A 25,495-nucleotide genomic window follows, 5' to 3' on the forward strand; every position below is an offset into this window, starting at 1 on the left:
GGTCCGAGGAGAGGGAAAAGGAGATAGAGGAGTACCATGCAAGGAAGGCTGAAGAGGATGCAAGGAAGGCTGCGGAGGAGGCTGAGAGAGCTGAGATGCAATGCTTGAACGATACTATTGCCTCATTATGTGCTAGTGAGTCATTTAATTTTTGAAAGTGAAACTGTTAGTTTCTCTGAAATGAATATGTTATTAATTCTTTAAATTTTGTACTTACAGAGATTGGATGCACCGGAAACTGGCAAGCAGATGTGGGTCGTGCTAAGTACGCGGAGAATATGATATTAGGGCGGGAGGCTGCAGTTGGTGGCACCGCTAGCCGTCCGATTGTGGTCGAAGAGGAGGACGAGGCGGAGGAAGACGACGACACCGGAAGGATAGGCGACCTCATTCGTCTTGCTGAGGAATTGGGGTACCCTCAGGACGAGCATGATTACGAAATGGGAAGGATAGGCGACCTACTTCGTCTTGCAGAGGAGGGTGAGGCGTCAGGACCGATGCCTGTCGGTGCCTTAGAGGAGGGTGAGGCTGCATACCACAACCAGAAGACATCGGTCTATGACTCATGGTGGCCAACAGACATGACCGAGGAAGAGGGGCAGTTATACTCTCAGGCGGCAGAAGAGGCAGAGGCAGCTTACTACGAGAGACAGGCTAGTGAGGGCAAGGCAGCGGAGGCGAGCATGGGTAAGGAGGTTGTAGTGGATGATTGGGAGTCCGAGGACGAGTTGCTTACGCAGTGGTGCACGCAGTTTGATTGATGTGGTAATGTATGTGAGTGGCTTAGGGATGAGACTTTTGTACTTTGAAACTTGTCATGTAATAATTTGTATTCCGACGTATTTCAATTTGATCGCTCCTCGCCAAAGTCCACAGCTGTCAGAATGTTTAACTAACATAACAATTGAAAAAGATTTTGTAACATGTTTAACTAATATAACATTTAAAAGTTTTGTTTCTTGCATGTTTACTAGCTAGTTTTTTGTGTCATATTTAAAAAGAAATAGAGGAAGTCACTTTGAGTAGTGCTATGAAAGGTACATGGGGGTCTGGCAATTTTTTGGCTACCCAGCCATGGCGGGGTAGCCAAAAATTGGCCAGAACCTTTGCTGCACTGCCGTTGTTTGGTATTTTGTTAACCGATTGTTCGGGTTCGCAGCTGGTTTGGCAAGACAGAGATATGTCACTACATGACAAATCCGAACAACTAAATTAATTCACACTAATTCTTAAAAAAAGGCACATCAATTATCTAGAAATATGTCACAGGTACCAACGTGCTGGAAATAACAATATGTCACAGGTACTACATGACAAGTCCCAACTGCTAAACATGTCTAATCTAATCATCGCCAGAGGTGTAGCGGTTTCGCGGCTTCCGTCGCCTCCTAGGATTGGTAGGCACCACGTTGCTTGTCCACCCCACGTCCGTGCGGTCTCGCCGCTGCCTCTCGCGCTGCCGCCTATGGACACGCTCCATCTCCTGTGTGGACGAAGTACCCTGCAAACAAGCACCCTAATGAGCAATTTTAATTTTTGAATCATGCAAATATAGAAAAGTAAAAGCACAGCATAGGCACCTGGTGCTCGACGTGTGTGTACTCCTCCTGTGTGTACTCCACCCCCTGTGTGTACTCCTCCTGTGTGTACTCCACCCCCTGTGTACCAATAGGAGCACCGCCTAGCTGTGAGGTACCCATCTCCTCGTGACCGGTGAACTCCCACTGTAACTCGTCGTCGTCGTCGCCACTAGTTGTGGAGTACTGAAGGGCCTCGTCCTCATCGTCCACGTCCGCTGGACCCTTCCCTGTGTACTGCGGAGTACGTACAGAGGAGGAAGCGGCCCTAGCCGAAGTAGCTCTGGTGGACATCGAGGCCGTCTGGCTCCTAGACAACATGGGGTGCAACGGAGGCGCATATGTCGTGTCTGCACAGCTCAGCTTAGCCGCTAACTTCTTGCAGCCCTTTTTGATTTTCTGCAGGATAAAATGACAACATGCATTATTCAGTTGTAATTGTTTTGTAATAATGAAATATTTTTTCGAAAGTACCTTGACAAAGCTGCGAAGAGGGTTGCTCTTGTCGTCTCTACTCCGGAACAGTTGCCTGCTAGCTTCCTCGGAGTAGTTAGACAACTGTTGTGACTACAACATCACACACAACATTAACTCGATCATTTGGACAACTGTTGTGCCATAAACATCAAATAATACATGAAAGTCCAAGGTACTTACCACATATCTATTTAAGGGGGCCCTAAGAACCTGTTTGTCAACCCTTTGCACCTCGTCGAGCGCATCGGCGATGTCATCCTCACCACCCTCATCTGCAGGGGTGTTGGTGTACGGGACCATGATATGAGTCCTCGTACTCCGGTGCAGCCACTGTAGGTACTCCATCCATCTGGCCGGGTCGTGCGGTGGTAGTGAGTTGACGAGGGGAACCTGCCTGTGATACCAAGTCTGCAAATGTGCATCGTGCCTGACCGCCCAATCCTTTTGCGTGGACCGAAACCTGCGATCAATCCTGCAAAAATATATTGCATTAGCAATGAGCCACTTAATGGAAACAAACAAAGTGCCATCATACCTATGCAGCTCAGCGTTTGTGGAATACAGTGGTGGAATCCCCTGCAGCCTCCCAAACTGTCTGTAAACCCTGCAAGGGTAGTGCATCTCGACCACGTGGAAGAAGATCAGTGGGCCATCGTAAAGCCAATCTCTATCCTCCTCGTCGTAGCGTGGACTAAGGTACCCCTCTAGCTCCCACCGAGACCACGGTGACCATGTGACCTGCAAAATTTGTAAACTTATTTTTAGTATTTCAAAATAAAACGCATTAATAGTGCATTTAGTACTAAAAGTGAATTGAACTTATGTAGTTGTGTGTCAACACGTCTAGCTCGTCAGTGTACTGCCTGTACCTCCTATCTGCTTCGCCCCTGACTACCTTAGCATCTGACCAGAGAAAAAGGGCGGTGGGTCCAACATCTTCATGCACCCATACCTGCAATTAACACAAACATAATGTCATAAATGGCTTAAGTGTTATGAAGAAATCGAAATAGCAAATGCACTTACAGGCAAACCCGGAGGTTTAGTGGGCCTTCCAACTGGAAAACGCTCCCAAATCCAAACCTGAAGTAGATATGAGCAACCACCTAGGTTTCCATTCGATGACTGGCGACGACAGGCCTGGCAAAGCTGACGGTATGTCCATGCAAGCACCGCGCTACCCCAACTGTAGCCGGCAATGTTGTCCAGTGGCTGCATAAGGATCCTCAGGAAAATCCAGCTGATGTTGTCTCCTGAGGAATCAGGGAACAAGAAACCCCCCAAGAAGTGCCACAACCACACCTTTGCATACATCTCCACCTCATGATCTGGAGCATCAGGCGGTGGTCCTGCACCAAAGTTCTGCGTAATCCAAGACGTCGACACTCCTGAGGTCTTCCTGCAATTACAAGTAAACAAATATTGTATAAATATAGATTTATCTAAAATGGTTGTATTAGTAATTTCAATGGGACTCAAATATGAACTTACTTGGTGCCTTTAACTTCAGCATCTGATGGCCGCCTACCACAAAACTCCTGTACCAAGTCTAGCCAAGTAGACTCATCGACGACCCCAGTCACCGGATGACCAGACAAACTCAAACACAATATCATCTTCACATCCTGCAATGTGATAGTCATTTCTCCACAAGGTGTGTGGAAGGTGTGCGTCTCTGGTCTCCACCTGCATCGTTATAATGTTGTGTATATCAATTATTTGAAGGCACATATTTAACAAACAAATTAAAGTAATGTAAAATGCTATGTTACCTATCAACAAAAGCAGTAAGAACTGTAGGGTCTAGAGTGGGAAGTCCACTGTTGTAGACCTGGACGATCTCAAGAAAGCTTGCACGACGAATGTACGGCGCGTATCGCTCGTTCCAGCTGTGTACGTGGTGCGTGCGACCACAAAGCACACACAACGGCCTCTGCTGCTCCGACAAGGCCTTGGCCCGGTGGTCCTTGTCGTAGTCCGCCTCAATGAGGCTAAAGCGGGGATGAGGTGCCCGCGCCGCCATCGTAGCCCGCCTGTTTCAAAAATGAAAGAAACAACATTAGTACAATTAATAACATTAGTAATAAGACAAAGCAAGTAAATTTGATGACGAATAACATAAATGCATGTTTACTAAGAATTTTGATAAGCACAAAGATTAATAAACAACCTCTTGTCTACCCCTCCTATGAAATCTAGCGTTATGACCAGGTTTCTTGCAAATGCTGCATAGGTTCTGCGCACGTTCTTCGTTGAAGTCACCACCACCATACATGTCATCGCCATAACCTTTCATATTGTCCATATCGCCTTTCAGTCGCTTCTTCTTCCTCCTTCCCTTCCCTACCTTTCTTAGGTCCGGATAAGGCACGTAGTCCTCACCATAATATGGAGGCCACTGCGACTCGTCAAGGTACGGCTCGAAGCTCTTCTCCCAAACATTTTGGGTGTTGGCACGGAGATACAAGGGTGACATGTATGGTTCATCTGTATGGTCAAAACATCTAAGCCGACAAGACGTAATCATGTGTGAGCAAGGGGCATGCATGATCTGAGGTATGTTGCAACTGCATTCTACTTTTTGAAGATCCACACGGTACGTTCGCCCACCAAATCGTTCGCCGCCAAGGTTTGTGCCCCCTCTAGCTCGTACGCTATAAACAAGTCTTTCTCGTCCATAGGCCTCGCCAACCTGTTGCTTGGACAACTCCTCAGCCTCCTGCAAATATTCGTGTGTAGCCTTCCCCCATCTTCCAAGCTCCTCTTCATTTCTCAGGGCTAGGCCATACCGCGTAACAAAATATTCATTGCACTTCTTAAAAGAGAACTCAACTATACCGGACACTGGTAGAGATCGAACGCCTTTGAACACACGATTGAAAGACTCAGAGGAGTTTGTTGTCATTATGCCATACCGAAACCCACCCTCATCATATGCTAATGCCCACTTCGCTTTATTTTCCATCTGCTGATCTAACCATGCCTTGCCCGCTCGGTTCATCATCTTCTGTAGTTCCGCCATTGTCTCCTTAAACTCATGTTCCGTACGTTTATTACAAAGTTCCTTTAACTTATCTGCCACCTCCTTCTTCCGTTGACGGCGCCAGAAATTAGCGGCAAAATGCCTCATGCACCAACGGTGCACTAGGGGTGGGTGCCCATCAATGTGTTCACCGGCAGCATTAAGAATTCCAATGTGACGGTCCGATATCAAACAAATGGTGCGAGAAGGACCAAGGACGTGAAGACGGAGCAGACGCATGAACCATGACCACGAATCATTGTTCTCCCCCTCTGCCAAAGCAAAAGCCAGTGGCACAATTTGATTCTCAGGGTCTACAGCAGCAGCCATCATCAATGTACCTCTGTATTTGCCGGTGAGGAACGTGCCATCAACTAGAACAACTGGCCGACAATACTGAAATGCATGCTTACACTGATCAAAATACCAGAACACACGGTACAGAATATGCCTCAACGGGTTCTGAAGATAAAACCCTCCTGTGTATACAAACCATCTCATGCCAGGGTTGAAATGTTGCATTGCACACAAAATGCGTGGAACCCTGTTATAGGCTTCCTCCCAACTACCCCACCGAATTGCCAGGGCAATTTGCTTTGCCCGCCATGCCTTTCCATATGTTACCTCATACCCAACAAAAGTGTCTATGGTCTCCTGCAAGAAAGACACCGATACGTCGTTGTCCGCATCTACAAGACCCAATATACGGCGAGCAAGGTACCGAGCCATCAACTGGGGATGGTACCGTTTGCCCTTGTTAGTCTGGCATCTGTGCGGCTGCTCCACTGAAGTTAGCTTCCACTTCCCATCACTGGACCGTTTCCGTGCATTCAACTTCCACGTGCACGGGAACCCTGCCTTGCATACTATTTGAAATTTTACCTCCTTGTCGAAATGCCGAACCGTGTACGGCCTATGATGATACACAGCATAGTCCTGAAGGAACAACTTCATCTCAGACATCGTATTGAAAAGCATTCCCTTCTTGAGTATTACATTTTCATGGTTGTACAATGATTCCTTACAAATCTGCAAACCCGTGTCACAAACCGCCATATGCGACATGCTGACATCCATATAATTTGGAACACCGGTAAAGGGCAAGCCAGCCTCCCTCAGCTGTGTAAGCTCTGCCGATGTATAAGAGGGTGGTGCAACGTAAGGTTCCGCCTCTCTAACCCGACCCCATCCTTCATATTCCTCTCCATCACCTGGATACCCTGTGGCTAAATTGCCCTGAGTCTGCGTTGCATGAAGTACCTCAAGCGGAACTCCTGAGGGCATGCCACGAACCGGTGCACACATGCCAGGTGAACCTACTTCCTCATTTTCTGATTCCTCAGAATCAGAGCAAACATCATCACCAATCATTTCATCCTCTGCCGCCTCATTCTCCTCTTGTTCAAACTCATCTACATCAAAATCATTTCTTATTTGACCAACTGGAGGAGATTGAACCCGCTCCTGCGTCCAATTACCATCCAAGTCCATACTCTCCATAGTTTGTTGGACCTGCACACCACAATCACCACCGTCGTCGAAGGACGGCTCCTCATTCTCAACAGTCTCCAACACCAACTCAGCCATGCCTACATTCGAACCTTGGATGACCCTATTGTATCGGAACCACTCAGCTTGGTTGCACAAGTCCATCATCACATAGTGTGCCCTATTCTTTCCAACATCAAACCTACCCTTTAGTGTGAAAGCATCGCCAAACTTCAAACTCAAACGCTCACATAGATCACTAAAACTAGGGGGACCATCAAACCATTCCAAATCCTCAGACATATCCTCAAACTGACAATCCTCTCTCCTAACACTTCCTCCGTAAAAAACTCTTACACCGTAATCCATCTACAAAACGATTTGACATCCGATCAACAACTAAGAATTATGGTAGTACTAACCAATACGATAGTACTAATTACTACATTACTAACTAACTAACTAATGAACAAATTACTAACATAACTAACTAAATAACTTACATAAGTGAATTATTACCTATACTAATATTAACTAACTAACTAACTAATGAACAAATTACTATCATAACTAACTAAATAACTTACATAAGTAAATTATTACCTCTACTAATATTAACTAACTAAATAAATAATGAAAAAATTACTAACATAACTAACTAAATAACTTACATAAGTGAATTATTACCTATACTAATATTAACTAACTAACTAAATAATGAACGAATTACTAACATAACTAACTAAATAACTTACATAAGTAAATTAATACCTCTACTAATATTAACTAACTAACTAATTACTAACAAAACTAACTAACAAACTTAATTACTAACTAAATTATTATCTCTACTAATATAAACTAACAAAACTAATTAACAAATTAAATAAAAAATTTAGAAAAAAATACCTTCACGTCGGCTTGGAGCGGCCGAGGTAGGGGGCACCGCACGGGCACGGGCCGAGCACGGGCCGAGGCCGGAGGGAGCCGAGGCAGGCGGCCCCGACCACGCACGGCACCGGCGAGCGCCGGGGACGCGGGGCGCGGGCCGCGGGGTGCGGCGGCCGCGGGCCGCGGCGTGCGGCGGGCGCGGGGCGCGGGACGCAGGCGGGGCGCGGGGCGGGCCTAGGCTGGCGCTGGGCGCGGCGAGCAGGCGGACGCGGGCGCGGCGGTCGCGGCGCGGCGGCGGTGCGACGCTGCGGCTGCGGGGAAGGGTAGGGCACGGCGTGTGGACTGAAGGGGCGGGGCGGGCCGTTTTGTCAGGCCCAACCCCGCCATGATGCGCGGCGGGGAAGCCAAACCCGCCATGATCAACGGCGGGGTACCCAAACCCGCCATGGACCGTGGCGGGGTCCACGTAAGCATGGCCTCGCAGGTGGCCGCCACGTGGCGCTTCAACCTCGCCACCATGCATGGCGGGGTGCAGTGGTTTTGCCCCGCCATGCATGGTGGCGGGGCCAAACGGCCTAGATTTGAAATTTTTTTTAGGAAGCGGCATATTTTTGAAATTTGTTTTAAAAATGGGCTAAAAATAAAAAAAAATTCGTCCCGGTCGAGATCACCACGAAGCCGTCAGCACTACTGCTAGTGCTAGCCGCCTCTGTCACTCTGTGTAACAACTAACAAGGAATCATTCCGCAAATAAACAGTACAAGTAATCCCTAGGCTAGGCGGCGACGGTGACCATGCACGCGTCGATCATGCACGCCGCGTCGTCGCCGCCACCGTCACACGACGAAATCCAAATTTTTTTTAAGATTCATTATCAAATCAAATCTTACGACACATGCATAAAGCATTAAATGTAGACGAAAATAAAAACTAATCACACAGTTTAACTGTAAATCGTGAGACAAATCTTTTGACCTTAGTTAGTCTATGATTGAACAATATTTACCACAAACAAACGAAAATGCTACAGTAGCAAAATCCAAAAAAAAATTCACATCTAGGGCCTTGTTTAGTTCCCAAAATATTTTGCAAAATTTTTCAGATTACCCGTCACATCAAATCTTTAGACGCATGCATGAAGTATTAAATATAGACGAAAATAAAAACTAATTGCACAGTTTGGTCGAAATTGACGAGACGAATCTTTTGAGTCTAGTTAGTACATGATTGGATAATATTTGTCAAATACAAACGAAAGTGGTACTATTTATATTTTGCAAAATTTTTGGAAAGTTTTCAAGATTATCCGTCACATCGAACCTTATGGCACATGCATGAAACATTAAATATAGACAAAAACAAAAACTAATTATACAGTTTAGCTGTAAATCACGAGACGAATCTTTTAATCCTAGTTAGTCCATGATTAGATAATATTTATCACAAACAAACGAAAGTGCTATATTACCGAAAACTTTTCACTTTTCGAAACTAAACAAGGCCTACGCCTGTGAAATGCTGCAGGATGATGATACGATGAAGAACAGAAGAAGCCAAAAGGCATTCGATCGACGGCCTGGTGACAATATGCGCGAGAAGAACCAGCCCTTGGAAGGGTCGCTCTGGCCAGCCCTGTAGAAGCAGCGCCAGTGTGCACGACCAGCCATGTTCGACGATGACATCCGTTCTGGCGTTCGCCCAGCAGAAAAGCTACACATCCGGCAGCCAGCTAGGGCCTCGTTGCTTGCCCAACGGAAGCCGAACGAGCTGCCTCTGTTCTCACGCACAGTGATTGGCTTTTTGCGGGTACTTGGCGGTCTTTGCGGGCCTAGCCGCCTGATGAGTCACCAGCGGTGAACAGGAAATCGCTTGTGGGTTAGCGGCATCCACGATCACCTCAAGGAAAGCTTGCGGCCCCGCCTGCATCCTTAGAAGATGTCATTGTTGGCGTGTGTTTGATCATGATCAGCCATGTACTTTGTCCCTAGCTAGTAGTGGATAATGTTCTGTCATATATAGATATGGCATTTGGACGACGAAGCCGGTTCAACTCCGAGGAAGAGGACATGCATGCAAAACCCAAAAGCATAGACGATAGCACACATGAATAAATACAGCATCCAAAACCCAAAGCCTTTCCAGATGCCAAATTTTCATCTCGCGTCCTTCACCGATCTTGCCAGAGGCCACCAGTCCACACGCATCACCTCTCGCGTCATGGTCATGGAGAGCGTACTTGCCCTAGGCCGAATCTCGGACGTTAGCGCCTACTGCACGGGCTTAGGTCTTGTTTAGTCTGCAAAATTTGTGGTTTTTGTCTACTGTAGTACTTTCGTTTTTATTTGACAAACATTGTCTAATCACGGAGTAACTAGGCTCAAAAGATTTATATCACAAATTACAGGTAAACTGTTCAATTAGTTTTTATTTTCATATATATTTAATACTCCATACATGCGACCAAAGATTCGATATGACGGGAAATCTTAAAAATTTTTACGAACTAAACAAGGCCTTACTTGGTAGACTCGTCGCGCGCAGGATTATTTGCCTGCAACTTTTGACCAAATGCCAGTGTCCAAACCCTTTTTTTAGTCTTTGCGTTACTGACAAGTGACAACTGACGACGCGTTGGCAAAGGTCTGTGTGTCGCGTGAAATACCGAAGGCTTCACAAGTTTATTCAGAAAGTGGATCTCTTTTCAGTTTTCACGAGACCGTTCAGCTATTTTCTGCGAACGATCAGTAGGACTTCACCCGAACAAATCAGTCGGAAATGAAACAGACACATGGGCATGCCGCAAGTGTAATTAATGCTGAAATGCCGATATATAGGCATAGAAACAAAAACATGGCCTGAATCATCTCAAGGTTAGCGGTTCCTTGTATTCATTTTACTAATTTCAAAACTTTTTTTTCTTCAAAGGAGGAAAAGTATTATGTTAAATCACTTGACTAATGCTCCTATTTCAAATTATTGGTCACTTTTAAGTTTGTCCTAAATCAGTTCTCTAACTTTGACAAGGTTATATTAAAAAAGTGAAAGAGAAAACTTGCTTAAGAAAAACCTAAAGTGACATATAGTAATTTGGAAGTGCTAGCAGACCAACTGAATGGCCACATAAGCAAGTACTAGTAGCAAGAGCATTGCAGGTGATGACAGTGCACGAGAAACAGTAAGACAAGACATGGCTCATGACCCCTACAAAGTTCAGACCTTTGATTTCACAACTATCCATGATTGTCATGTTCTACGCATTAGTGATTAGTCTGGAACCTTTGAGTTCACTAGCTACTAGTACAGCAGTAGCGAGAGAGATATAGCAGTAGCACTGTCTCTATGAACTGCGCCTGATAATACTACTTCAAAAACTTGTTCAAAAGACACAATAACCAATCCAAGGCAGAAAACTCGTCTAGCCACTAAATAAATCGTACGGAGTATCAAGCTAGTACTATCCCTATCACCCCTTTTGCTTTCCTTTCACTTCTCCAATGAGACAGATATGGATAGTGGTATCGCTCTCGACCTTATACTTCAGAAGAGGATCCTCAAGAGACATAGCATGCCCCCTGTAACATAAACGGTAGATACCAGGCTTAATCGGCAGCCTTTCTTCAATTTTCTTCATGATATCCTTTGTCGTGTCAGACAAGTTCTGCATCATAGTTAATGTCTTCCCTTCCAATGTCCTGACGAAGAACTGGACAGTTCGATCCATATGTAATGTGAGGATGTCGTTGTTTTTGACATGCTGACTGTGGAGCGTGTCAGTGTCTTTAAGCACTATAGTATCACCACCAATTTCAGTGCTAAGTACCTGTGTGCATGCAGGTGACCCCTCCAAAGTCTCAATCAGCAGCTTGACATCAGCAACAGTGTACCAGCATTTGACATCAAGATTTATAGTTTTTCTACCTCCAATATCAACAAGCACTCGCAGATTGCCAGTTGGGCAAACAAGAACATGAAGTGCCTGGCCATTGCTCAAACCACACTGACTCAACATTTGGTGGTCCTCAAGTTGTCGACCTGCACACATCAGGATTTGTTCACCCAGAGGAACTCCACCCTTCTGTTCGATCACTGCCTTGACATCAGCAACACTCTGGGAATTTGTCACATTGAGCTTGATGGTCTTCCCAACAGAGGGGATACTGACAGAGATTTGCATCCCATCAGTTACATAAAGGTCAACACAAGAGTTTGTCGTGATGTCGTAATCGGCAATTCTGTTGTCATTCTCCAGATGATTTCCAGCAAAAAAGAGGGCTTGCTGGCTTTTGTCAATCCCCTCAATGGAACCAATCTTAGATTTGATCTGATCAACAGTATCAGTGGAGTTCACGTCAAGTGCCAGCGTTTTCGTCATCTTGACATAGATCTGCAAAGAGGAAAATTGATCCACCAAATCGCTAAGCAACCATCAATATTGCATAAGTACAAGTGCATCAGAGTTTTCGTTTCAAAAAAAGTGCATCAAATTTTGAAAGAAAGGAACATTATAATAAGAATGCAACTAGTAAATAGAACAGTAAAAACAAGTTCGAAGCATCACATCTAAACTTCAACCAAACGTTGTGATCCTATCTACTCAACTTTTTTTAAGTGACATTGATACTGTACATTGATCAAGACAGTTATTTATTAGTTTAATTTTAGCTGGGCACATAGTGCCCCAGGATGCCAAGGAAATTATTGCTAAGAAATGCCGAGGACACAAGAGGGCTAAAGGCATTCCAAGAACCGGTGAAACTTGATACTTATACATAGGAACAAGGTACACACTATAAAGTACTGGCTAGACCTCCAACTTGCAGGAAGCAAAAATGCAGAATTAGCCATCAATCGCATTTCTCACAGCACGCAGGTTATTTACCACACATACTGCAGCGAAATAAAGTAGCCCACGAGAGAGAGAGAGAGAGAGAGAGAGAGAGTAACCCACCACAGCCTCTGATGATCCAGTTCAGATGAAGCATGGTGAGAAGATGAAACATGACTATAATTTTTATACGCAACTAATGAGCCATAAAAAAAATGGCACGAGGAAATACAAGAGTTAACAGCAAGGATAAGAAAAGGACAGGATCTACTTCAAGCCTATCGCAGTCGCAGCTGACATTCTGTCTCAGAGTCCAGCCTGCTAACTACGCAGAAACAAAGCACAGAGAACAGTCTACTTAACAGACTTCAGGCAACCCATGAGCCATCAAATAAACTCTGAATTCTGAATACGATACGCTCGCGTTCTAGGGAAAAAGACACATATAATAGCCTACTTTGTTTTCTATACTTTCAATTTTTACTCCAGAGCCCGCGATGAAGAGAAGCACTGGTACAAAAACAAGACACTGACAAAACCCATAAACCACAAACCCCAGCCTCATCATCTTGGGACCGAACCATCGGGCAAGTACTCATGAAATGGCGCGAAGAGGAAGGGAGAGAGGAGCAGAGGGTCGAACCTTGTAATGTTCTGACTGCTGCTGATGGCGGGAGTCCATGGCGAGCCACTTCGCTCGCCTCTAGCCACAATGCCGCCGCGCTGCTCTCCGCTCCGCTGGGGGTCTGGGTTTCGAGCTGCGCATGAGAGCTGAGCAGAGCGCTGGTGCGGATTTTAAGCAGCAGCCAGCCGCCAACTCTCCGGCATCCCAGTTCCCACTGCGGCTGTGCCTCCTCGGTAACGGTAACGAACTAACGCCGGGCGGGGTGATCGATGCGGGCATGCGGCCACGCTGGCGGCGGGATGAGATCAGCATTCAGCAACGCTTGGTTTTCTCGTCGTAGGCCAATTTGAGCCCGAAATTTAAATTTTAAAGCTCGCACAGTCTCAATGGACAGTGTCGCTGTACGGTTTCACATATCAACACGTCATCGAAATTGAAATGAAATCATCTGTGAAATAACCCCAGCAATGGAGCATTTCACTTTGTCGTTTACAAAGCTAAGCAAAACATTTAATTGCTGCAAAATGATTGGATCACATGCAAGATGGTGAAACGATTTGGCCCTCAGTGGAGATTTCATCTCGTTTCACCACGTGGGAAACAACGCCCGTGGAGTTTCACCATGGTGAAACTACTTCCTTCTCTCTCATCTTCGTTTCATGAAAAAAGTACAGTTTTTTTGCTGACATGACGCTCTAATAAATGTGCATGACATTCTGATAAAACCACCACTGAATCTGGCCTAATCTCTCCGGTCGTAGTTCGAAAAATGTAATTTTTGCATAGCATGTAGTCAAACTATCTCAACCTCGATACTAGTGACCATCGTGGCATCGACAAAAGACCGTCGCACAGCATACGAGTCCGGACATGCAGCCAAAGCACAAAAGAAAGACCCATCCAAGCCACGATAAAATCTGGCCAATGCAAAATATATTTAGCCTAGTCCACGTCGAAGTTTCATGAGAATTTTATGAGCATTTAATAATTAGATTAGACATGGCGTAGTATAAAAAAGAGAGAAACGATGAAAGTTCTGTAGGGTGAAATCAGTTTTATGGAGATAAAACTTAATACACTGTTTGTAATACTTTTCTAAGTAAATAGATCCCTAGTCACTTTTGTAATACTTTTCTAAGTAAATAGATCCCTAGTCACCGATTAGTGTGCAAATACTCCTGTTAATGAAGGGTAGTTTAAAGTGGACGTGAGTCCCTCCAGTTTTCCTAAAAAAAAAAGGAATAATCACCGATCAGTATGTGTTTTCTTTGTCATATTAATGTGTACATAAGATCAAAATTAGAATATGAAAACTCCATGCCTTAGACCCACCAGAAGTCAAACCCTGGCCACAACATAAGTACTATAGGGATAATAGTGACCAATCAAGCAAAGAGACGTTATTGATGAGGAGTCACAGCCAGATTTTTCAATTTCTCCTAGTAATGTGGGGTTCTCCTAGTGTTTTAGCATTTAAAATTTAGTATAAATTTTTCCTACTAAATGTCTCCTAGTGAGGATTCTCTAGTGTTTGACTAGTGGTAGTGTTTTATTACTAACTAAAAACACTAGGAAAACTCCACCATTTTGGTAGTGAGTGTCCCTTGTCTCCATTTAGTATGGGAAATTAGAAAATGCATCTCTAATTAACCACTTCTTGGTATGTGAAATCATGCCGAAATGACTTTTAGAAAACCGAAGGAAGTACGCTACATAGTACTCCCTCCGTCCCCGAAAGCTTCAACTCCTAGAATCCGTGTCAGTCAAACTTTTCTAACTTTGACCAACTTTATAGAAAAGAGTATCAATATCTATGACATAAAATAAGTATCTTACGAAAATATATTCTATAATAAATTTAATGGTATTAATTTGGTACTATAAATCTTAGTATTTTTTTCTATAAGTTTGGTCAAAGTTGTAAAAGTTTGACTTAGGACAACTCTAGAAATTACAGCTTTCAGGGACGGATGGAGTAAACACCAACGATAAATGCAATGAACAATGATTACTTTCGCATTCCATTCAAGTTTTGACAGAGAGCTGCGGTAGCTCGTGTAACGTGAAGTTTGTTTTTGTGCATGCACCGAACTAGACTGTACTTGGTACCTCCCTTTTCTTTGTGCGGAGATAATAGTAGGGTAATGGTGGAACCTTGTTGTACAAATCCTGGCTCAATTTGCGCATTTATCAAACTTCAGCTATGCTTGGCATTATCAAGCGCTCGAGCAAGAGCGCACGGCAACGGCAGAGAGAGCATTCTGGGTTTTAGGATCACATCACATGCTACAATTAGAAACGACAGTGAATAGAATTAGAACCATAACAGAATTGTATCTTCTCCACCACCAGTCACCAGCCACCGTTCCTGAGAGGCTACACAAGTACAACCACTAGACAGGCAATACATGCTTCAGAGGCTACGCGAGTGTAACCACCAGACAGGCAAATACAAGACCTAACCCAGTCAAGAGCCACAAACATTCACTAACCGCAGTGTATTCTAGACCACAAAATGGCAAAGTTATAGTTCTCTTTGGGGCTAAGAAACTTTTAAAGTTTTGCCCCTTGGCCTAACACCCAAAAGACCCTAGGGCTTCCTTTTGTTTCACTGCGGTACATGTGAATTCCGAAGGCGGACATCGATCGTGGAATTGTTGCCAATCTTGTGCTTCCGAAGAGTATCCCCACGAGACAGAACACGCCCCCTGTAGTGCAGGTAGTAGACACCTGTGTTGACCTCCAGCTTTTCTTCAATCACCTTCATGACTTCCTCTGCCGTGTCACAAGTCCACATTGACATCACTAGTGTCCTACCTTCATATGTCTTGATGAAGAAGTTGACTTTAAGATATAGAGTGACAATGTCATTGTTCTTGATGTGTTGATTCTGCAGTGTTTCAATGTCTTTGAGTACTGGGTGTTAGCACCACCAGGTTGAGTGCGCATGAGTATCTGTGTGCTTGCAGGTAAACCCTCTAAGGTTTCGATCATCAACTTGACATCAGCAACAGTATACCAGCTTTTGACATCGACATTGATAGTTCTTTCACCATCAACATCCACAGAGATACGCAGCTTGTCAGTGGGGCAGACCAAAACATGCAGGGTGTGGCCATTGCTCAAACCACACTGACTCAACAACTTGTTGTCCTCAAGCTTTTGGCATCCATACATCAGGATTTGTTCATCCAGAGGAATTCCCCCCTTCTGTTCGATCACCGCCTTGACATCAGCAACACTCTGGGATTTCTTCAAATTGAGCTTGATGGTCTTCCCAACAGAGGGGATACTGACAGAGATCTGCATCCCATCAGTTACATAAAGGTCGACACAAGAGTTTGCCATGATATTGTAATCAGCAAGTCTGTTGTCCTTCTCCAACTGATTTCCAGCAAAAAAGAGCGCTTGCTGGCTACTGTCAATCCCCTCTAAAGCACTGATCTGAGACTTGATCTGATCTATGGTATCAGTGGACTTCACATCAAGTGGCACAGTTTTCATCATCTTAACATAGATCTGCAAGGACAGTGGAACCACAAGATACTAAGTAATCATTTATCTTTCATCAATCAAAAATATAATGTGTCAAATCTTGCAGTAAAAGAACATGAGAGCAAGAATAAAGCCAGTGTGTATAACACATAAGAAAATAATAAAAACAGATACAGTAATCACTAAACACCACATGTAAACCTCAATCACTATTGGTCTTATCTAGGAGTACTTTGCTTCACAACATATAGCAATAGTTAGTTCCCAAGCAATTCACACCTCAATCCCTTTTGATACTATAGCAATTACTGTTAAGAATGCTGATGAAACCTTAGGGCTAAATGACTTCCAAGAAATGGTAAAAGTTGATGCTACTGCACAGGAGCCAGGTGGAGCACCGACTACAGTTCCAACTTTGATTGAAGGGTCTCCAGAAGTTTAGTTCTTGCACACAGCATAACAAAACAAGCAGTGCGCCAGTTGCAGCGTCAGACAACCTGGTTCAGATGAAGATCACTGACCACCATGTAACTGTGGTCCAGCACTCCAGCTTATGAGCTCAACAACTGATGAAGGCTCACCTCATCATCTATTAGTTTTCACATTATTCGGACAGTTTTCTCTAGAAAAGAATATCTAGATACATACCCTATGTTTTTTTATATACAAAGCCAAAAGACCTTTGTGTTTAGTCCTGACAAAAAAAATGTACCAAAACCTGGGAACCAGATTAAGAGCATAATTCTCTCACAAAACAAGGTCAATATGCAAAGCACGCCAAGAACATTGACGCACAAAAATCTGCGTCAGAGCTACTACTTTGTTACAGGAAGTATCAAGCTGCTACCAAAACTGTATCGAAAAGCGCCTACTCCCTAGGTGCCAAAATAACTTTAACTAAATATATAGTAACAAATATTAATATTTATAATACATAATTAGTATCATTGGAAAGATCTTTAAGTCTAGTTTTTTAATAAATTTATTTAGAAATACAAATATTGTTAGAGGGAGAGAGTACATGGATACGGCCCTAAATAAGGCCTTGTTTACTTTCACCACAAAACCCAAAATTTTTCAAGATTCTCCGTCGCATCGAATCTTTAGACATATGTATAGAGTATTAAATATAGACAAAAATAAAAACTAATTCTATAGTTTGGTCGAAATTTACGAGACGAATCTTTTGAGCACTAGTTAGTCTATGGTTAGATAATAATTACCACAAAATAAACAAAAGTGCTACAGCACGGCCTAAAAGGCTAAAATAAACCCAACACCCTCGTCACGGTAGAAGCGATCGATCGGACCACCACGCACGCGCCCCGCTCTCGGATCCTCGAGGTGACGACGACCTCCGGCTCCGCCTCCCGGCCGGCGGCCCGCAACCCGCATTCCGTTCCGCCGCGAACAGACGGCCTAACTAACGCTACGGTGAGCCGAGCGAGCCCCAAGAGAGGAAGCGGAGCGAACCTTGTAGTGGGGCGGCTGGCCATAGCGAGAGTCCATGGCGGCCCGCTCCGTCCACCGCCGCCGCAGTCGCCGCGCAAGCTCGTGGGCAAGCGGCTGGCGTGGTAGCAGGGTACTTGCAGAGGAAGGAGCCGAGGCGGCGGAAGGCTTCCTCGTTCTTCCTTCTAGGCTTTACCCCTTTTCATCGCCTTTTTTCCGCTCTGACAGTCCCATTTTTATTTCTTTTAAATTTTTATGTCAAAAAGTTATTACTTTTTTTTAGCAGATTTTATGAGAAACGTTACCACAGTAGCGCCCGCTGCTGCCACGGATGGGCTGTTCTCATTTCACGTATCGGGCTGGGCCAAGCGCCCGAACCTCCTGCTTGGCCCATTCTAGTGCCAGGCAGGCCGAGCGTTGGAATGGGCCAAGATGGGGCGGAACTTGCATTCCTGATCCTCTCTAATCAAAAGTTACTCTCTCTATACTATACTGGTCGAGTAATAACAACAACATAATGATACTGTACGTAAAGATGGCGCGAGGGAATCTGAGAGAGATGCAACAGGCAGAAGGGAACATTTTTTTCCTTCTTGTTTGGGCTCGCGACATGGTTGGTAGCCAATCGCCTTCGTCTTCCCCAACGGCCAACACCATGGATGGACCCTTCCTACTACCATGGCAGCAGTACAGTACCGCATGCAGATGCAGTCGGTTGGCGCATCAAATGGCTGCCGTCCGTGGCGCGGACGCCGTGGTCCCAGCGCATGCATCCGGAACCGGAATGGCTAGAGATCGCCGGACCGGACCGCCCGCCATGTATAGCGCCCGAACCGACGACCCACGGTTTTGCAAGCCGGCTAGGCTATAGCCCCACGAGGAACGCACACAGGTCTCGCAATTGTACCGTCCTCTGTACTCATGGACGGATGGACCAGGGGCGGGCAACCATGCATGCATGTGCCGGATTTTTTTCTGAGGAGCTTTGCTTGCTTTCATCACCGAACTGGGCGTTGCAGACATGCAAAGGCGGGTAGAGCGCCGAGCTACTCTCTGAAAAGGTCTGCGCCGGGCCTTCAATTCGCTTGGAAACCATGGGCAGTCCAATTTTCGATTGAAACTAGTATTCACCGCCCCTAGTATTCTTCAACGCCCGTGGTTGATCGAGCGTGTGCTCTGATGTCTCTGTTCGCATCGGCAAAAACCATGGGCGCCATGGGGGCGTGTACAACGTCAGTCTGTCAGTCACTCAGCAGGCCGGCTTGATTTTTCATGCATGTGTGCGGCGTGTGCCTCCGAAAACGAAACGAGCATCGGAATTCAAACACACGCGCATGCATGCAGATGCAGTTCGTCGGTTGGGCGGGGGAAATCAATGCAAGCGCCCCTCTGCCACAGATCCGTCCCCGCGCAGCCTACTGGCTGTCGGTAAGGTTTTTTACAGCCTTTTTACAGCCCACCCATACAATAATAAGCTATTCATTATTAATATATGGTCTACTTGTCTCTCTCACAAAGTTTCTTGGTTCCTATGACTAAGCTGGCGGTAAGGTTACAGCCAGCTTCTCCTCTCTCTCCTCCCTTCTCTCCTCCACCTCAGCATTTAGCCAGCTTACAGCTCACTATAATACTTGCTCTTAGCATTAGCAATAGCAATAACAAGCATGAAGATCGACGTCGCTGGATTCAACCATCAGCGCCGTTGTCGATCGGTTTCTTTTTCGGCTGCAACGACAACGACCAGCGTTGCGTTGCATTGCCGCTAGCGCAGTAGCGGTCACTCTGGAAAGAGTTGCATGCGCCTGTCGGAGTTGAGGAAGTTTCACCCTGTTCATGGGCTGGGTTTGCCGGTTTCTGGTTTGGAAGCAAACCAACTCAAAAAAATCTGCCGGTGCGGTCTGGATTGGTTTCCACCGGATTATGTGGTTTTAATTAGTTTATTGGGTTGGGTTGGTTATAATGGTTAACACGGGTTGATAGCTGAAACTCCGATGAAGAGGCGTGTGTATCGGTCTAATCCACCGGCTGTATTGCTTTGTTTTGCTTTGCATTAAACGATTCAGACGTATGCATTCTGAAGCTTCTAAATTGATCTGAAGATAGAGCACACCCACGCAGCCTGACGCCTGAGCTTACCGGGCACCGCCGCTCGTGCCCGCCTCCGCCGCTGGCGTTCGCGTCCGCTGCTGCCGGTTGCCGCTGCCACGCCCGCCGCGGCACTCGCGTAGCAGTTGGGACGTCGTCGACCACAACCTTGAGGGCTTGCACATCGCCGTCGACGATGCCGTGGCCACCAGCAGCATCCGTGATCACGCAGCATCCTGTAGTTGTCCTGTCTCCTGCGTGGTGAAGGCAAGCCACGGGCCCTCAATTCGGTGCTTCAGAGTTCAGACCATCCGCAAGCTATCGCCCATGGCGTTCGTCCTCGTGGAGCAGGACGCCGCCCGCAACGAATGGACCTTTCTTCCTGGGCCGCTTCATGGAGGGGCTCGACATGGCGGCGCTCCCACTTCGGCGCAGAGATACGCATACGTAGTCGGCTGCGAGGGCGTGGCGCGCATGGAGCGGCACAAGCGCGCTGACTAGTGGCGGCGCTGCATGAGCCACGTCAGGTTCCAGTCCAGGCGGCCAGGGCGCGGTAGGCGTCGGCTATTCTTGGTTCCCATGAGTCTCGCTGGTTTCTAACCGTGACCGGATAAAGCTCTGGAAATCTTTTTCTGGGTAGATGGGTTATGGGTCGGACCGTACTATAACCGTGATACTGGGTTTGCCTGGGTTGGTTATGGTCCGACAGCCGGTTTCGTCAAACCGTTGAACAGGGTGATGAGGAACGACGCTGTCGCCAGTCGCCATTCGATCACCACCCGACCTGAACGGCCCCGACCATCGGACTATCAGTGGCGGAGCAGGGAAACGCACGCATCAGGGGAACCCAATTGGCGGGTCGATGAGATTTGTCTGATTTTCAGCAAGGCCACTCCACGACTGGAAGCAGCGGATTAACGCAGCGGCAGGTTCAGAACATGCCTCGGCACAGTGACCGCGATCCAGATGGACGCGAGTACGTACGGGATTAACTCCAAACCCAAGCATTTATTTCCATTCCAAGGACGGGACCGATCGTGATCATGCCGCATGCGCCTACCTACCAGCCCTGTCGATCTCATCGAGCTCTCTTGGGTTGGGAAGCAGAGGAAACGGACATGCCGGTGGCTTGGCTTGGCTTGCCGGATCTATCAAATATTTAATAATATTTTTCTTTTACAATAAATTAGAAAACAGTATTTATACAAGGTCGCAGCCAATTCTTCGTGCTCGTACGGTTACGGTGAGGCCACGACTGATGATGAGCCAGGCGGTAATTATAATGTCCCGCTCTGTTTGCAACCGGGAGATGGGTTTTGTTTGGCAAAAACTTCATTTCCGTATGGCCTTGTTTAGGCCTTGTTTAGTTTAAAAAAAAATTATAAAATTTTTCAGATTTTTCGTCATACCAAATCTTTCGGCACATGCATGGAGCATTAAATATAGACGAAAACAAAAACTAATTGCGCTCCTGTAATTTACGAGACGAATTTTTTGAGCCTAGTTAGTCTATGATTAGACAATATTTGTCAAATACAAATGAAAGTGTTACATTGTCCATTTTGTAATTTTTTTTGTAAAATATACACTATAACACACTTTTGTTTCTATTTAACAAATATTATTCAATCATAGACTAACAAGACTCAAAAAATTCGTCTCGCAAATTACAGATAAATTATGCAGTTAGATTTTTTTATTTATATTTAATGTTTTATGCATATGCCGCAAGATTCGATACAACGAAGAATATAAAAAATTTTCTAAAATTTGTTGGGAACTAAACAAGGCTTATGTAGGACCAAAAAACTGCAGGGTCAGATCTCAGCCATCTAAGAGCCCTTCATTCAAAACTGAAGGCGAGTATGTACCGCGGATGCTCCCTCCGAGTGCCCCAGTGGCACTGTAGATTCCTTGCTGATGAGCGGAAACGCTGGCTTCTAGAATCTGTGGCTTCCAAAATTTTTGGCAAAATATAAATAGTATCAATTTCGTTTGTATTTTACAAATATTGTCCAATCATGACCTAACTAGGCTCAAAAGATTCGTCTCGTCAATTTCGACCAAACTATGTAATTAGTTTTTATTTGCGTCTATATTTAATACTTCATGCATAACTCTAAAGATTCGATGTGACAGGGAATCTGAAAAATTTTGCAAAATTTTTTGGAAACTAAACAAGGCCTGTGTATAGTTTTCCTTCCTCAAACCATCTTTCTTTGTGTTCGTGTGTGTGTGGGTAGGTACATAAAGCCTTGCGTACACAAGACTACAAGAGTTACAGAGAGCCCGGTTTTCTCGAACCTGACTTCCCCAAATACAGAAAATACGTAGCATTAAAAAGTACAATAACTACGAGCACCAGAATACGGTACCCACAAACTGGCACAAGATACTTCTTTGATTATACCCGGATTAATATTTGGAAAAAGTCTACATAACCCCCAAACTATCTAGGCTGAAATACTTCACCTCTCAAACTATAAAACTGGACATTCTAGCCTTTGACCTTTCAAAACCGGTCAAATAACCCCCCAGAGTGGTTTTAGATGGTGGTTTTGTCTTTTTCTCTTTTTTTATTTATTTTTACTGAATCTTTGAAAAAATATAATAAATCATAGAAAAATCATAAAATAAAAAATTCAATTTTGTTGAACTCCTGATGAGTAGATTTATGGTATATTTTAGTATAAAGTTTTTTTCTACACCGTGAATATATAATATGGTATATTTTAGTATAAAGTTTTTTTTCTATAGCTTTAAAATGTATGTTTTTTGGTAATTAATTTAAATAATTCATATATGTAGTTCTATGGTCCAATTGTGGTAAAATTTTTATGGTGAGCTCATTATTGTATGCTTAAACTATAGTAAAAACTTCATACTCATTAAATCACGTATAACTTAGTTATAGATTTATTTAGCTTTATTATTGTTAAATCTATGCTTTATCTAGACTTAACTGAGGGTTTTACGAAGGACTATTAACGCGTTCTTTTAACCATAAATAAATGAGCTACGACACCTCTTTAGCTGAACAACGTTGTCATAACTCTAACACTATTATCCTGAAAAAGAAAACCATTTCCTCCAAATTAAATATCTCCCGAAAATTCGTGCCTTGGACGGCCACGGCCAGATAGCAAGTTAGCAACTCCTGCCGGTCGTGATTCATGAACTGATGCAAGCACGGTCGGTGCGGTACGTCTGCAATGCCATATAATCCGTAAACAAAACAAAAACGGATGGATGTCTTTCTACTTTCTAGACAAGAGAAAACAATTGCTTACCCTCTTCATTCTAAATTGTAAGACGTTCTGCTAGTGTTTCAAACGGATAGATGCTTTTTCTTTCCAAACTCAAACTCATCTATTAACTCTTATTAGGGCACTTTTCCGCACTTGCAATGGTATATTTAGCGCTCTCTACAAGAAGTCATGTAGGAGAAAAAATAAGAGAGGGAAAAAGTGTCGTTGTAGCTTGCAAGAGTTGCTACACACTTTTCCACGTGATTACATGAGCAAATAATTTATGTGGCAGTGAATATATGTTTCCTCTATTTTCTTGACGTAACTCTTTTTTTTTATTATTTGAGATACAGAAAATTGTTTTTCAAACAATCAAACATTTTCTTTCCTTTTTAGAAAATTATTTCTTAGTTATGTGAAAACATAATTGTACATTTCACATAAAAACTAAGCAATACATAATCCCATAAAACTAGAGAAACAATTTTGTTTGTAGTCCTGCCATCGAATTGGCAAAAAATTAACAGAAATCAAATAGTGAGATTAATAAATGTCATCGATCAAATGGTGATTTTTTTTTCACCTCTTCATTTGTTATTTTGGGCCTTCTTAGTTCACATCGAATCTTGCGGCACATGCATGAAGCATTAAATATAGGCGAAAATAAAAATTAATTACACAGTTTAACTGTAAATCACAAGATAAATCTTTTGATCCTAGTTAGTCCATGATAGGATAATATTTGTCACAAACAAACAAAAATATTACAATAGCGAAATTTAAAAAGTTTTCGCATCTAAACAAGACCTTGGTCTCTCCAAATAGTGAATATCTGCTGACGTTGACGGGATCAGTATTGTACTTGTATTTTTCACGAGAACGATGCAGGACTGGTGTGGCCATGCATGGCCCACGACCACGAGTCCATGACAGAACGAGCCAAGAAGACAGGCCGGCGCGCGCTCGATCCAAGGCCTGTCTAGCCGAAACCGTTGCATCGATGGAAGCCAGCTTGAGGAGCTCCCTTCGAAAGCCAAGAATCCTGAAGGCAACGCGTACCCTGGAACGGTTGCCACTTCCAGGCCGCGCTATGCCGCCGGGACCCCTGCAGATCAGAATGCGATCTCGCCACGCCGTGCCCGTGCACCTCGCTCCTGCGTCTGCGTCAGGAGCCGTGCCCGTGCTCACAGTCACCGCCGACGCAGACGGGCCACGCGGCGGGCAGTATACTCAACGCCGACGCAATGCACGCGCGCCAGTGATATCATTGTTTAAAATGTAACCACAGGAATCGCACAGAAAATCCGTACATAGTGCTGGGTATAAATCTCACTGTGAATCGTATGGTCGAGGATACGTGCCCTCACACCGGGCACAGGCGCACAGCACCCGCTGCCACGGTCCTTAGGGACGGATTCGGATCAATTATGAATGGAATCAAATCTAAATAGCACTATGTATCACATTTTAATTCGAGTTTATATATGAATATTTATATTATGAATCTATATTAAATATCCTCCATTCTAAATTGTAAGACATTTTGTTTTTTAATTATATTGCTTTTTATTATATATCTAATTTAAACATAGTATATATCTAAATACATAGCAATAACTATGGACTAGAAACCTAAAATATTTTATAGTTTATAATAGAGGGAGTAACACGCATTTTGATTCAGAATCGTATTTGGATATCTACTTGATTTTGAAGACAAGTATCAATTTGCTTTATTGATTCCTCTAATAGAATATAAAATCAACATACATGTATAGAGGCTTAAAATATGAGTATATAACAGTAGATACAACAATTGCTGAAAGTAATATAGTCATTAATAAATATCTTAATATTTGAGATGGTTTATTGAAGATGGAAATAATTATTCTCAGAAGTAGAAAAACACACCCTTTAATATTTAGTAAAACTATAAATAAATATTTTTATATGTATAAATAAATTAAAATATATAGAAAATAATTTCATTCACTCGTAAATAAATAAATAAATAAAGTTGTCGTCTAGCAATCATTAAACCTGACATTTTATATGTCATCAGATAATATTGAAAATTAATATAATGTCATTAGCTATATAGGTAACTTTTAGTAATATGATGCATACTTTTATAATACTAAAATCAATATCATTTACATTAGTAATTGTCATGGGTATCAATTTTTGCATCGGAAACTTTGTTCTTCATGGATAGTGAAAAAGGTATTCACATATATTCATTTAGGCCACGTTTCGATCAGTTTTCTTTTTTTTTTTTTTGCTTTAAGCTTCACGAACAGTTCGATGTTTTAA

General features: G+C 44.0%; 1 protein-coding gene, 1 long non-coding RNA gene and 1 pseudogene across 2 annotated transcripts; all 3 read right to left on the reverse strand.

The window, feature by feature from the left end:
* On the reverse strand, window positions 3,312-3,851 carry LOC8067428. Its single transcript, XR_002452337.1, has 3 exons — window positions 3,827-3,851; window positions 3,546-3,740; window positions 3,312-3,453 (listed from the first exon to the last, which is right to left on the reverse strand). It is a non-coding gene; the product is annotated as an uncharacterized LOC8067428 (long non-coding RNA).
* Window positions 10,919-12,962, reverse strand: LOC8067429 (polyubiquitin). The gene is made up of 2 exons (XM_021450825.1): window positions 12,924-12,962; window positions 10,919-11,839 (listed from the first exon to the last, which is right to left on the reverse strand). The coding sequence occupies exons 1-2, from the start codon at window positions 12,960-12,962 to the stop codon at window positions 10,919-10,921; spliced, it is 960 nt and encodes a 319-aa protein (XP_021306500.1).
* On the reverse strand, window positions 15,190-18,061 carry LOC8067430 (annotated as a pseudogene).

Source organism: Sorghum bicolor, chromosome 1, assembly GCF_000003195.3.
Source record: "Sorghum bicolor cultivar BTx623 chromosome 1, Sorghum_bicolor_NCBIv3, whole genome shotgun sequence".
NCBI classification, from domain to species: Eukaryota; Viridiplantae; Streptophyta; class Magnoliopsida; order Poales; family Poaceae; genus Sorghum; species Sorghum bicolor.

What these genes read in the sequence shown, in the direction of transcription:
- LOC8067429 (XM_021450825.1), bottom strand. Translation starts at nt 12,962, where the DNA reads ATGGACTCCCGCCATCAGCAGCAGTCAGAACATTACAAG. An exon ending in AGCAGTCAGAACATTACAAG is followed by an intron (nt 11,840 to 12,923) that starts GTTCGACCCTCT and finishes TCCTCTTTGCAG; the next exon opens with ATCTATGTCAAGATGACGAA.